Source organism: Theropithecus gelada, chromosome 2 (assembly GCF_003255815.1).
Source record: "Theropithecus gelada isolate Dixy chromosome 2, Tgel_1.0, whole genome shotgun sequence".
Lineage (NCBI taxonomy): Eukaryota > Metazoa > Chordata > Mammalia > Primates > Cercopithecidae > Theropithecus > Theropithecus gelada.
Genome location: NC_037669.1, coordinates 149,817,412 through 149,831,572, shown reverse-complemented (window position 1 = coordinate 149,831,572; position 14,161 = coordinate 149,817,412). Strand labels below are relative to the sequence as shown.

The window sequence follows — 14,161 nt, the reverse complement described above, 5'->3', positions numbered from 1 at the left end:
ACAATGGAGTACTATTCAGCCATAAGAAGGAATGAGAGCCTGTCATCTGCAACCACATGGGTGGAAATGGCAATCATTATGTCAAGTAAAATAAGTCCAGCACAGAAAGACAAACATTGCATGTTCTCACTTATTAATGGGATCTAAAAATCAAAACAGTAGAACTCATGGACATAGAGAATAGAAAGATGGTTCCTAGAGGCTGGGAAGGGTAGTGGGGGAGTCAGGAGAGAGGTGGGAAAGGTTAATGGGTATAAAAGAAAAACTGAAAGAATGAGTAAGACCTAGGCTGGGTGCGGTGGCTCACACTTATAATCCCAGCACTTTGGGAGGCCGAGGCGGGCAGATCACTTGAGCCCAGTAGTTTAAGACCAGCGTGGGCAACGTGGCAAAACCCCATCTCTATTTTTAAAAAGATTTAAATTAAAACAAACAAACAAACAAAACAAAAAAAAACAGCCCAGGCACGGTGGCTCATGCCTGTAATTCAAACACTTTGGGAGGCTAAGGTGGGCGGATCACTTGAGGCCACCAGGAGTTGGAGAAGAACCTGGCCAACACAGCGAAACTCCATGTCTACCAAAAACACAAAAATTAGCTCGGTGTGGTGGCACACGCTGTTTGTCTCTTTTTAATCAAATATTTTTGAAAGGCATCACAACGATGAACCAAATTTCAAAATTTATTTACAGTGAAATTTAAAATTAATTCTCCTCCCAGTTTCTATACAAAAACTTTGGTTTCTAGTTTCTCTTTCTGTTTTTACAAGATGATTCAAAGAAACTGAAAACCTATGCTACTGAGGCACAAGAATCGCTTGAACCGGGGAGGTAGGGGTTGCAGTGAGCCAAGATTGCACCACTGTACTCCAGCCGGGGTGACAGAGCACGACCTTGTATCCAAAATAAAAAATAAAAAAAAAGAATGAATAAGACATACTATGTGATAGCACAACAGGGTGACTATAGCCAATAATTTAAAAACAACTAAAAGAGTATAATTAGATAGTAACACAAAGGATAAATACTTGAGGGGATGGATTCTCCATTCTCCATGATGTGATTATTACACACTGCCTGCCTGTATGAAAACATCTCATGAACCCCATAAGTACATACACTTACTATGTATCACAAAAATAAAAAATAAACAAAATAAAAAATCCCAGGCTTCATTTCACTTTTTAAAAAAATACCGTTTTACAACATACTATCATGTCTATTTTAATATGCATTTCTATATACATTTTATATGCTATATGCTATAGCTAATAAATTAATTCACTCAAAAAATATTTACTGAGTACTCATTCTGTTACGCTGCTTTGTTTTTTTTCTTTTTCAGGCGCCTCTATTATTTGTCTTCTTTGCTCATCTTTCTTATTGTTACTTTTTCTTGAATCTTTTAAATCTACTTTATTTTTTAAAATGTCATCTTTCCACCGCCGATTGTTTTCTTAAATGCATCTTTTGCTCTTGTCTTGTTTCTATTTGAGGCTTCAGCTCTGAAGTTCTTTTTTTCATTTACTTCTAATTTTCTCTGTCATCTCATTCCCACATCTTCATAATTGATACATGTTGTTCTTTCATGTCTCATGTCATTTTCTTAATGCCTTTTAACTCATTGTGAAATAGATAACAGTTGTGGTTATAATTTTGGTCTATTTTGTGTGCATTTGTTTCACTGCAAGTTTTTATGTCTGGAGAGATATTCTGTCCCTTTTTCTCGTATAATAACTTTGTGATTTGATCTCAATACGTTTCTGTAACTCATTTTTATGTGAATTTAATTTTCTTGAACTTTTAGAATGAGTAGGTTCAGGGAATATAAGTTCACAAAGCTGTTTCTGGGCAGTGTTAAAAAATACATGGGTTTGCTCTGTGGTTTTCTAAGATTTCTTGATTCTATGACTTTGCCTCACTTTTATATGGACTATCTCCTTCTCTTCTTGTCTCTATTTTGTCCCTTTCATAAAATTTTATTCCACTCCCAGCATAAAATTTTCATAAGATTTTATACCACTCCCTTTTCCTTAGGGGTCTGGTCTAGAATGGCACCTTGGCAAGTCAGTTTTGAGTGTTCACAGGAGGTAAACTACTCCTGTCTAATTGGTCTTTCCTATGGTAGACCTTCACCCAATCAATAATGGAGAGAATAAAACACCTCTGAGCTACTGCTATCTAATTGGCCAGCATAGTCTTTTAGTCGATACTGTTGGCTATTCTGGAATTCTCCTTTTCTAAGGTTCATCAGATGTTGTCCCATTGCTGCCTTCTCGCTTTTGCAGAGATGTCAATATCAACTGTGTCTAGAGACTATTGATAGTTTGCCTCACCTAGTTATGTTTTGGGTTTCACGGGGATAGCAAGTCACATGGTTTGTTGTAATTGTTTTATGGATTTTAAACTTTGGTTTCTAGTTTCTCTTTCTGTTTTTACAAGATGATTCAAAGAAACTGAAAACCTATGCTACTGAGGCCACACCACTGACTTCCCGTAACTCACTTCTTCTCCCTATCCTTTCCCCTCAGGACTAGCTTTTCAATGTCTGTGACTTATTAGGCATTACCATCTTTAAGTTCTACTTAACAGAGAAGCTGGTAACCCTTTGGTCTCTTTTTAATCAAACATTTTTGAAAGGCATCACAACGATGAACCAAATTTTAAAATTTGTTTACAATGAAATTTAAAAATAATTCTCCTCCCAGTTTCTATATAAAGGTTTCACAAAACCTATCTTTAGTGTCCATGTCATAAAACTGCATTAAAAAGATTTTCATTCTTTAGTAACAAAATTCCTCAGTATGGAGAGAATCTAAGATATTTTCACCAAACCAAATTCTGTGCCACAGACTACAGAATAAAAATATTACTGAATAAATTATGTATTAAATCATCCCGAATAACCATCGCATTATTTTTGCACTTTAGAGATAAAGTGACTGATGTATAACAGGTACTCATTGAAGGATGCAAGAAAAGCCAAAGTTGGTTGTCTCCATTTTTGCAATGTACTGGTTTCCTTTTCAGCCCTCCCCGGGGGAAAAAAAATACTTCTCTAAATCTAACTCAATCAAAGTTTCAAATAAATTCAAGATAAACTAACCTTGGAAAGTTTTTGTAGTCTATTTCTCATCTACCAAATCTGATTGGAATCCAGCAACAAAAAATCCTTTCCAGAAGTAAACTACCTTCATGTTCGTAAATACCGATTAAACCACAATTTAATAGGCTATTTACAATACTACCCATCACGACTGATTCAATCAGCTACACAAATTTCAAACTTATTTTTTTTTCTGTAAAACATCAGACAAGAGATCTATCAAATTCATTAAATGTGACAAACACCAAAGTATTACCCAAAGTCTAGTTTACCTAATAGAGGGCTGCTTTCTCCTCTCTTTCCACAGTTCCAATATATAAACTACGTTTTTGGAATCTAAACACTAACGTTGCCCTGGGGTCAGTACATGCCAAATATTATTAGTAGTATTAATGTTCTATCAATTCGTTTCCCACCCCCCTCTGTCACACAGTGAGGCCTCCAAATAAAAGGTCCTACGCCTCACTCCCCAGCCCGCCCAAGAGTTTTTGTTTTGGCAACGGGGGATTGGTGGTGCTTTTGAGATAACAGAAAGTAACAAAAGGCATCATCAATATGAACCGTCAGCCACGTCGGAAAGTCTAGGCGGGTGGGCAGCGCTCTAGATCAGGTAAAGTAAACAAGGTGACTGCGTGTGGAGGCGGCTGTTATTGTTTGTACGTGGGTCTGCCGCTCTGGGTGGGATGGGGGAACCTACGAGGACACCCACCCCAGCTTCGCAGCCTCTGTAAGAAAAAGGCAACTTGCAGGTTCCCGAGAGGAAACCGGAGAACGGTAAAAGCGTTCTTTCCCAGGACTTCATTTCGGAATCGCGGAAGGACCAGCCGAAGCAGGAGCTGTCAGAGCGGCCGTGAACCCAATGGCTCTGTCCACACACAGGCAACCTGCCTCCTTGGTCCCTTTCGGCTCATCCGGGCGTCCTCAAACCTTCCGTCCCCCTCCCTATGCCACTTATCGTCCAGACGACGAGGGGAAAGAGGTGGCCCGAAAGCCGCAGCTCCAGGGTGGAGAGGGCCGCTGAGCCCCGGGTCCTCGGCCTTCTGAGCCGTTGCCCCTCGCTCACCCACCTGATGCTCTTTCACCACTTCGCTGAGGCAGGGATACCGCTCTGAGATCCATCGGTAAAACTTGGGGACTCCCATTTCGACCGTCAACACTAATCCCAGTCAGGGCCAAACCGAAACCAAACGCCCCGCCGGGGCTCCCCCCGCCGCCTCCGGCCGTCGCTCCGCGGATGACAACACACCGCCCGGCCGACCATAGAGAGCGCCCGCTGGGCCTAGAGCGGCAGGATCCGAGGCCGTCCCAGGGGCGGGGCTTAGCCCGCCTGGCCTCGCGCAGCCGGGGCCGCGGTACTGGTCAGTGGCGGTCGGGGGATCTGCGGAGGTTTGCTCGTGTGCTTCCACGTAGGTGCGAAAATGCCCCAGGATAGAGCTATGCTTTCTAAGTGGATTTGGAATTGGCATAAAAACCGCACGAAGGTGTGGGAAGGGTATCGAACACTCATTTTTGTTACGCTTCTGTCTCCTAGGGTTGCTAATCTCAGTATTTTTCAAACAGATTTGGAATGATGATTTATTTGGCTTAGTTTGTTTTGCCAAGAATTTTTTTCTCTGAGGAATTTAAACCCACGGTAAAGTTTTTTTAAAAACGTTCTTTTCCAAATTGTTCAAAAATTTCCCAAGTACCCGCCCCCCGCAACTGTTAACATAAGACCTTGGATACGAAATCATTTAATGTTTAGTTTTTACATTCATGCGTCCGCGTTTATCATATTTTTCTCCATCACACTTTCAACTGGACAGCAAAGGAGAGTTCTATCAATTTAAGTGAAATTATCAGTTTTAAATGTAAGAGTTTTCCACTTATTTGAATGTAGTAACCTCGTTACTTTGTATTTGTCTTCTGAACGAAAACTTACAGAAAAACCTTAAACATTTAATACTTTTTGGATTTTAAGATCTCAGGAAATGCTAAGTATCACTGTCTTTCATGACCACTGGATTCTGCATTCTGGGACTGCAGTATGGCAGCATCATACAAATTACAGAATGTTTATTTTGTTTTCATATTCACGCTTCTTGGCTTATATTTTTTCCCTATCACACTTTAAAACAAAGTTATATTAAGTGAACTTAATGATATGCTATTTATATTTATATTTATATTTATATATCTCTCTTACTAGACTGTCACTTCCTGGAGGGCAGGAGAGGGTAACTCTATGCACAAGGCTGGCGCAATGCCTTGCCCACGGTATTTATTCCATATAATTTTGTTCTTCAAGTGAATCCTTACAATAGCTAGGACTTTTAAAAGGAAATCAATAGAAGTTGTAAAATGAAATTAGGTTAGGCTTGCTTGTTTCTTGCAAATACAGTTTTTGACCATAAGAACACATGATATTCCATTTCTCCAATTATAATGCACAGTATGTATTAAGAAAGCAGTTTATTTCTTAACAACTGAATGTTATTTTACATATAATTAATGATCAGAGAGAAATAACAGTTGCTCTGAGAACGTAAATTTATGTTGTACTTTAGAATTGAACAGATACAACCACAGATTCATACCAAATGCATTACTTTTAGATTAACATATTCTTTTACATAATTTCATTTCACATATATGGGGTCCAACCAAGATACATCTGGCATAGTAAGTTTTCATCAGTAGCTTCTTGTATAAGGTAATGCACATGTCCTTCAATAGATAATGGCAGTCCTGTCACTCTATTTCGAGTCTTGATTACACCTTGTAGTCGCTGCTCAATGTCAAGAACATGGGTCTTGGCCTAAAAAGAAGAAATATAAAACCAAAAACAGATGTTGATAATTCAGAATTTCTACCTTTCTTTATATTTTGACATTTAATAAATGTTAATACCATTTTACTGACCAATACCCCTTTTGTAAGAGCAAATACAGGAAAAGAAGCGAACAAATACAGTTAACTTGTGATACTGATTTTGAGGCCTGCAAGATTGATTCAACATCAACTGCTTGGACATGTTTCTGGACTACGTGAAATATCAGGGAATTATTTACACATTACAATTCTAGAAAAATAATTTTTAAAATCTGCTTTGGAAGTGTTTAGTACTTAAACATTTGAATGAATATTTGAATAACAATGATCTACTGCCTAATATTTACATGATGTTAGTACACACAAATGGGTGTTCTAAGTGAGCTACTTGGAACTGTACAATTTCTTAAGCATATCTGAATGCAAAAGGAAGAATAAAGTTATTATAAGAATAATTCTTGGAGGTGGTGCTGGGTGGGCCGGTGGGCTGGGCTGCAGCCCGCGAATGCAAAGAGGAGGGCCACGGGATGGGGGCTGTTGCTGTGCTGTCTGCCATCGACTTTTCTGCCAAGAGCCTGGACTCCAAATGTGACTTATGTTCCAGCAGAACTCCAGGTGTTTAAAAGAACCCCTACAACAGCCAACTTTTCCTTTATGCAGTTGCAAACCAGCTCCTACTTATTTCTTTGGTGAAGCACTTGAGCCATGTGCATGAACCAAACCCAGTTCATTTAAGACAGGTGTTTAAGTTACTTTGCCAGACCTTTATCCTAATGGGTCTGCTGTGTTCTTTCACTTGTGACGAGTTTAGCTCATTGAGACTACATCACCACAGAGCTATTACTCACTTAATGAAGTGCACTAAAGAGAGAGTTCATCAGGATCCTTGTGAGACTATTTCTCATATCCAGAAAAATCAGATCAAGGGAAGTAGCCTTTGAAGCACAAACTTCATGTTACTTAAATGAATTTGAAAAACTTGCCATCTTAGGAAAAGGTGGATATGGAAGAGTATACAAGGTCAGGAATAAATTAGATGGTCAGTATTATGCAATTTAAAAAATTCTGATTAAGGGTGCAACTAAGATTGCATGAAGGAACTATGAGGAATGAAGGTGCTGGCAGTCCAGCACCCTAATATCATTGGTTATCACACTGCGTGGACAGAACATGTTCAAGTGATCCCAACCACAAGCAGATAGAGCTTCCATTCAGTTGCCATTTCTGGAAGTGTTCTCCGACCAAGCAGAGGACAGATACCAATACGGTGTTAAAAATGGTGAAAGTAGCAGCTCATCCATTATCTTCACTAAGCTCACCTCAGAAAAGAAAAACCCTTTTGAGAATCTGACACTCAGAATAACAAGCTGGTGAACTATACCATCAATTCCATCTTAAGAGACACCAGTGAATTTGAATCATCCCTGGAGCTCCTGGAAAATGGCTTGGCGGGTTTGTCCACCAGGTCAGTTGTGGAACAGCCCCTGCTGCTCAGCTGTAATTCCCTCCAAGAGGAGAATTTCACATCCACTGAGGAATCTTCCAAAGAAAACTTCAACTTGTTGGGGATAGAGGTGCAGTACCACCTGATGCTGCACATCCAGATGCAGGTGTGCAACTCCACCTGTGGGACTGGCTAGCCGAGAGAAACAAACAGGGCCAAGAGTGTGTGGATAAGTTTGCTTGTCCTTATGGCCAATGTTGCAACAAAAAATTTTCAAGAATTAGTGGAAGGTGTGTTTTACATACATAACATGGGAATTGTAAACAGAGATCTGAAGCCTAGAAATATTTTTCTTCATGGCTCTGATCAGCAAGTAAAAATAGGAGACTTTGGTCTGGCTTGCCCAGACATCTTACAAAAGAACACAGACTGGACCAATAGAAACGGAAAGAGAACACCAACACATATATCCAGAGTGGGCACTTTTCTGTATGCTTCATCCCAACAGTTGGAAGGATCTGAGTATGATGCCAAGGGTCTCATTCTTGCCCAGGCTGGAGTGCAGTGGGGTCATCATAGCTCACAGCAGCCTCCAACTCCTGGGGTCAAGTGATCCTCCCACCTCAGCCTCCCAAGTAGTTGGGACTACAGCAGTGTGCCACTGTACCCGGCTAATTAAAAAAAAACTATTTGTAGAGACCAGGGCTGGCTTTGTCCAGTTAGATATGTATATAGCTTGAGTGTGATTCTGCTAGAGCTCTTTCAGCTGTTTAGAACAGAAATGGAGCAAGCAGAAGTTTTAACAGGTTCAAGAACTGGTCAGATACTGGAATCCCTCAGTAAAAGGTATCCACTACAAGCCAAGTATATCTAGCACTTAATGAAAAGGAACATGTCCCAGAGACCATCTGCTCTTCAACTGCTACAGAGTGAACTTTTCCAAAATTCTGGAAATATTAATCTCACCCTACAGATGAAGATAATAGAGCAAGAAAAAGAAATTGAAGAACTAAAGAAGCAGCTAAACCTCCTTTCTCAAGACAAAGGGTTAAGGATGACATGAAGGATGGGGGCGTACGGGTCTAGCCTTCCTCAAGCTATATCAGTGGGATGAAAGTGGATTTAAACTCTTAAGGTAGTTAACTGGAATGTAAATTTTTACTCTTTATTAGAGTATAGTTGGTATAATTCATTGTATTTAGTAAGCCTGTACAAGACTTTTTTTTTTTTTTTGAGTCAGAGTCTTGCTCTGTCGCCCAGGCTGAAGTGCAGTGGCCGGACCTCAGCTCACCGCAAGCTCCGCCTCCCAGGTTTACGCCATTCTCCTGCCTCAGCCTCCCGAGTGGCACGGACTACAGGCGCCCGCCACCTCGCCCGGCTAGTTTTTTGTATTTTTTTTAGTAGAGATGGGGTTTCACCATGTTAGCCAGGATGGTCTCAATTTCCTGACCTCGTGATCCGCCTGTCTCGGCCTCCCAAAGTGCTGGGATTACAGGCTTGAGCCACCGCGCCCGGCCAAGACTTGTTAAAGATGTAAGAGTGGCCTCCCCGCCAAAAATAATCCTCAATTTATTCTAACTTATTAAAAACAACTATCTGAGCTAGGTGCAGTGGCTTATGCCTATAATCCCTGCATTTTGGGATGCTGAGGTGGGTGGATCACTTGAGACCAGGGGTTCAAGACCAGCCTAGCCAACACGGTGAAACCCATCTCTACTAAAAATATAATAATTAGCCGGCTGTGGTGGTGCATGCTTGTAGTCCCAGCTATTTGGGAGGCTAAGGCAGGAGAACTGCTTGAACAGGGGAGGCAGAGGTTGCAGTGAGCCAAGATTGTGCCACTGTGCTCCAGCCTGGATGACAGAGCAAGACTTTGTCTCAACAACAACAACAACAACAACAACAACAAAACTATCTGCAAACTTTGCAGCTTCAACTAAGTAAGAAGTGAATTGCATTTGTTAACATAGCTTGTGACATACTAGTATGATATTAAAGCTCAGACCTGTTGTTCTGTAAGTTCAGGCAATTTGTACTTAAGTTTTTCCTACTATATCTCATAACTGTGAATTGTCTATGGTTAAACAAGTGTGCCATGAACAGTTTTATTATACAAATGAGAATACTGTTAACATTAGTGACAAAAAGAAAACTTATGGCATCGTGATACTAGAGAACTAGATTTCAGAGTAATCAATAGTCACTAACAGTATTTCCAAGCAGTTCTCATGCATAGAGATGAGAATGATAGCTGCATATCAAGTTCATTTGTAGAGATGAGGACTACAGCCCGTATCAAGCTATACCTTCTACTAACCTTTTCGTTGACAACTTCTCCAGTTTCATTCAGTGGTGCTTTGGAATGCCCTTTCACTGGTTTACTCCACTCCACAAGAGGATCATGTAGAAAAGTCTTTAAGACACTAAAATTGAAACAAATATTGGGGTACGATGTTACCTTTGCATGAAGAAATCTTGCTAACATCAATATTTAAGTGAAGGATAAGAAGCTAATGGTAATACTCTTATAATACACATTACTACCTCTTCATTAAGTTATGTGAAATTTCTGTTTTGGTGTGAGGGGAGGGTAAGAGAAGGGAAGGCAGGAAAAAAGGCAAGATAGAGGAGAGTCAGAGGTGTTTTGGAGAATAGAGTAAGATGAGTTCTATGTGCCATCTCTAAGTGTATACTGTGAACTGGTAAATGCCTATATGTTGAATGAAGGAGTTTTATCCCTTACCATGTCTTCAATAACCATATAACATCTATAGCTACCATAGAGATCTAGCCCAGACCTTTTTTTCTGCACTCTAAACATCAAATCCAATTACTTATGGGAAATACCCAGTTGGATATGTTCCAAGCACCTCAAACTCAGTATCTCCAAAATAAAATTCATTACCTTTTCCCAACTATTTCTCCGTATTCCCCAAATCATCATCTACCTAGACAAAAATCTAGGAATCATCCTTGCCCCGTCTTCCTCTAACATGCAATTACACCTCCTAAATCTCTTTGGAATCTCTTCACTTATCTCTGTCTCTGCTGCCGTGATACTATCCAGTACACTATCATCCTTTCCTGGGTTACTGTAATAAACCTCTAACTAGTTATGATATACTTCCTATTTCAGAGAATTTGCTTTTGCATATGTCCAACTAACCAGTATTCTACCATAATGTCTGATAGACAGCTTTTAAATAATGAAGGTGAATAAATAAGCTTTAAAGGTCCTTTCAAACAATCTGTTTCCCACAGCTAACTTCATACTTAAAGGTCAAAGACTGACTGCTCTACCCCTAAGATCAGGAACAAGACAAGGATGTCCACTTCTAGCATGTCTATTCGACATTGATTTAGCTAGGGCAAGTAGGCAAGAAAAAGAAATAAAAGGCATTGATATTAGAAAGGAAGAAGGAAAACGATATCTGCAGATGACATGTTTGTTGCGGAAAGAAAATCTTAAGGAAGTCACAAAAATAATTATTAGAACTAATACTTGAATTCAGCAGATTGTAAGATATAATATCAATATATAAATATCAATTGTATATCTATACACTAGCAATGAACAATCCAAAAATGAAATTAAGAAAGATTCCATTTAGAATAAAACCAAAAGGAATAAAATACTTAGGAATACAGTTTTAAAAAGTTAAATATAAGACTTGACCCTAAAAACCGCAAAACACTGATGAAAAAAATAAAATTCAAATAAATGGAAAAACCTTCCATGTTCATGGATCAGAAGACTTAATATGGTTAAGACAGCAATACTCCCTAATTGATTTACAAATTCAATGTCATTCCTATCAAAATCCAAACTGATTTTAAAATTAATATGGAAATACAAGGGACCCATAATAGCTAAATGATCTTGGGGGAAAAAAGCAAAGTTGGAGCACTCACACTTTCTGATTTCAAAATTTACGACAAAGGTACAATAATCAAAATACTGTGTTGTTAGGGTAAGGTTAGGCATATAGATCAATAGAATATGGCTGAAAATCAATTGACCATTTCAATAAAAAAGCCAAGATAATTAAATGAGGGGGAAAATATTCTTTTCAAAAAATGGTGCTAGGACAAATGGATATGCACATGCAAAAAAAATGAATATGGACCCCTGCCTTACACCATATATACAAAATAACTGAAGACAGATCAAAGTTCTAAATAGCAGAGCTAAAAGTCAAAAATACTTAGAAGAACACATAGGTATAAATCTTCATGACTTTGGATTAGGGAATCGTTTCTTAGATATGACACCAGAAACACCAAAAATAACCAGAAGAAAAAAAACCAAATTAGACTGCATCAAAATTTAAAACTTTTATGTTTCAAAGGCCATCATCAAAGAAAGAGAAGAGACAACCCACGGATGGAAGAAAATATTTGAAAATCATATCTTATAAAGGCCTCGTATCCAAAATGTGTAAAGAACTCCTGCAACTTGGCTGGGCAGGGTGGCTCATGCCTGTAATCCCAGCACTTTGGGAGGCTGAGGCGGGTGGATGGCTTGAGCTTACGAGTTCGAGACCCGTTTGGGCAACATGGCAAAACCCCTTCTCTGCTGGGGAGGCTGAGGCAGGGAAATCGCTTGAACCCAGGAAGTGGAGGTTGCGGTGAGTGGAGATCATGTTACTGCACTCCAGCCTGGGTGACTGTCTCAAACAAACAAACAAACTCTTACAACTCAAGAATAGGCCAGGCATGGTGGCTCATGCCTATAATCCCAGCACTTTGGGAGGCCAAGGCAGGAGGATCACTTGAGGTCAGGAGTTTAAGACCAGCCTGGCCAACATGGTAAAACCCAAACTCTACTATAAACGCAAGAATTAGCCAGACATGGTGGCTCATGCGCACATGCTGTCCCAGCTACTTAGGAAGCTGAGGCATGAGAATTGTTTGAACCCAGGAGGCAGATATTGCAGTGAACCGAGATCATGCCACTGCACTCCAGACTGGGTGACAGCGAAACCCAGTCTCAAAGGAAAAAAAATAAAAAGAATAAAAAGACAACCCAATTTAAAAGTGGGCCAAGGATTTCAATAGACATTTGTCCAAAGATGATCTACAAATGGCCAACAAACACATGAAAAGATGCGTACCATCACTGGTCATTAGGGAAATGCAAATTAAAACCACAATGAGATACAACTTCACATCCCTAGAATGGGGAAAATAAAAAGGCAGACAATAACCAGTGTGAGAAAAGATGTAGAGAAATTGAAACCCACATACATTACTAGTGGGATTATAAATTGTTACAACTGCTTTGGAAAATGATTTGAGAGTTCTTCAAAACGTTAAGTATAGCATTTAACATATGACCCAGCAATTCCACTCCCAGGTATACACAAGAGAACCGAAAACATATGTCCACATAAAACTTGTGCACAATGTTCACAGCCAAACTATTTATAATACAAAAAAGGTGGAAACAATCTAAATGTCTCTTAACTGATGAACAGAAAAAGAAAATGTAGTATATCCATGTAACAGGATACCATTTGGCAATAAAAAACAATGAAATACTGATACATGATGAACACTGAAAATATTACGTTAAGTGAAAGAAGACAAACATGAAAGGCCACATATTAGATGATTCCATTTATATGAAATGTCCTGAACAGGTAAATCCATAGAGACAGAGAATATTATATATGAGTGGTTACAAGTAGATAGCAGGGGTGGGAGGACGAAGGAATCAGGAGTGACTGCTAATGCCTGTGGAATTTCTTTTTGGGCTGATGAAAATGTTTTAAAATTAGATAGTGGTAATGGTTGCACAATCTTGTGACTATACTAAAAACCACTTAATTATGTACCTTTAAAAGGGTGAATTTATGGTATGTAAATTATATCTGCATAAAGCTATTATTTAAAAAAACTATTTCAGTCAGTGCAAAGTGGTTCCCATATAAAAACAAACATATGTAGGGGCCAATAATTATATTCAAGGTTACTGTTAAATTATTTACAAAGTATAGATGATTACCTCATTAAAGGCTCTCGCTGATCACGCATAAGCCTCATTGTAACTTCACATGCTCTTCGAAAAAGACCCTCTGTTCCCATAGGACCCATTCCATTAACCATATTATGAGTCAGGCGAAATGGTACAATTTCTGGAACTTCAAAGGTTTCTCCCTTAGAAACAATACATTTTGTTACAAACTAACAATGTTAGAATTTAAAAATCTTTACTCAGATAACTTCATTTCCAGATTCTTTCAACAAAGAGCAAAAATACCTTCAAAATATTTATGTTGTAATTACATTAGAGGTTTGTAACATGAAGGAGCCATGTAGCTCTCTGCCTTTGCTTTTATAGAACTGAAACCATACTTGATCTTGGATAAGATCTAGGAGATAAGTGGATTACCTTTCACTGAGTTTAGTACAGTGAATAAACAGTATTACAGAGAAAGTTTGTGCATTCAATATTTAGTCTCATATTTTCTTTGTCTTTCTTGAATAATATGAAATACAAATATTCTCATATATTTCTATTTTTCTTTAACACTTTCATCTTAAAACAAGAGATGAGAAGCAGCCAAGGGTCAGATGCTTACATCCCCTCATAAAGGAAATAAAACATGTCATATAATGAAGTCCAGTTGTTCATTTTCTGCTGTCCTCTAATCTGCCTTTTCTAGGGACCTTTCATCCCTCCAGTCAGTTACCCTAAATTCCTCTCTTGTATGGTTTAACCCATGCCAGTGTTTTATATCTGATTTGTTCTCAGTTGGATCTGTGATCTTTCTTGGTTTCTTGTGATAGCACAACGCA

At 38.9% G+C, this 14,161-nt stretch overlaps 2 protein-coding genes and 1 pseudogene across 4 annotated transcripts in view; 1 reads left to right on the top strand and 2 right to left on the bottom strand.

The window, feature by feature from the left end:
- Positions 1–4,366, bottom strand: part of XRN1 (5'-3' exoribonuclease 1) — a 141,798-nt gene extending 137,432 nt beyond the window's left edge. For both annotated transcript variants that reach the window (XM_025376799.1, XM_025376800.1), the window contains exon 1: positions 4,173–4,366. In XM_025376799.1, the coding sequence (XP_025232584.1) occupies positions 4,173–4,247 (75 nt within the window). In that variant the 5' untranslated portion in view covers positions 4,248–4,366. The remainder of the gene's footprint in view (positions 1–4,172) is intronic.
- A 1,175-nt stretch (positions 4,367–5,541) lies between these two features.
- Positions 5,542–14,161, bottom strand: part of ATR (ATR serine/threonine kinase) — a 123,287-nt gene continuing 114,667 nt past the window's right edge. Inside the window, exons 45-47 of one of the 2 annotated variants that reach the window (XM_025377065.1) lie at positions 13,368–13,519; positions 9,678–9,783; positions 5,542–5,902 (exon numbers count right to left, since the gene is read on the bottom strand). In XM_025377065.1, coding sequence (XP_025232850.1) covers positions 5,729–5,902; positions 9,678–9,783; positions 13,368–13,519 — 432 coding nt within the window. In that variant the 3' untranslated portion in view covers positions 5,542–5,728. The remainder of the gene's footprint in view (positions 5,903–9,677; positions 9,784–13,367; positions 13,520–14,161) is intronic. The other variant, XM_025377066.1, reaches the window with a different exon arrangement.
- Positions 6,117–8,423, top strand: LOC112618372 (annotated as a pseudogene).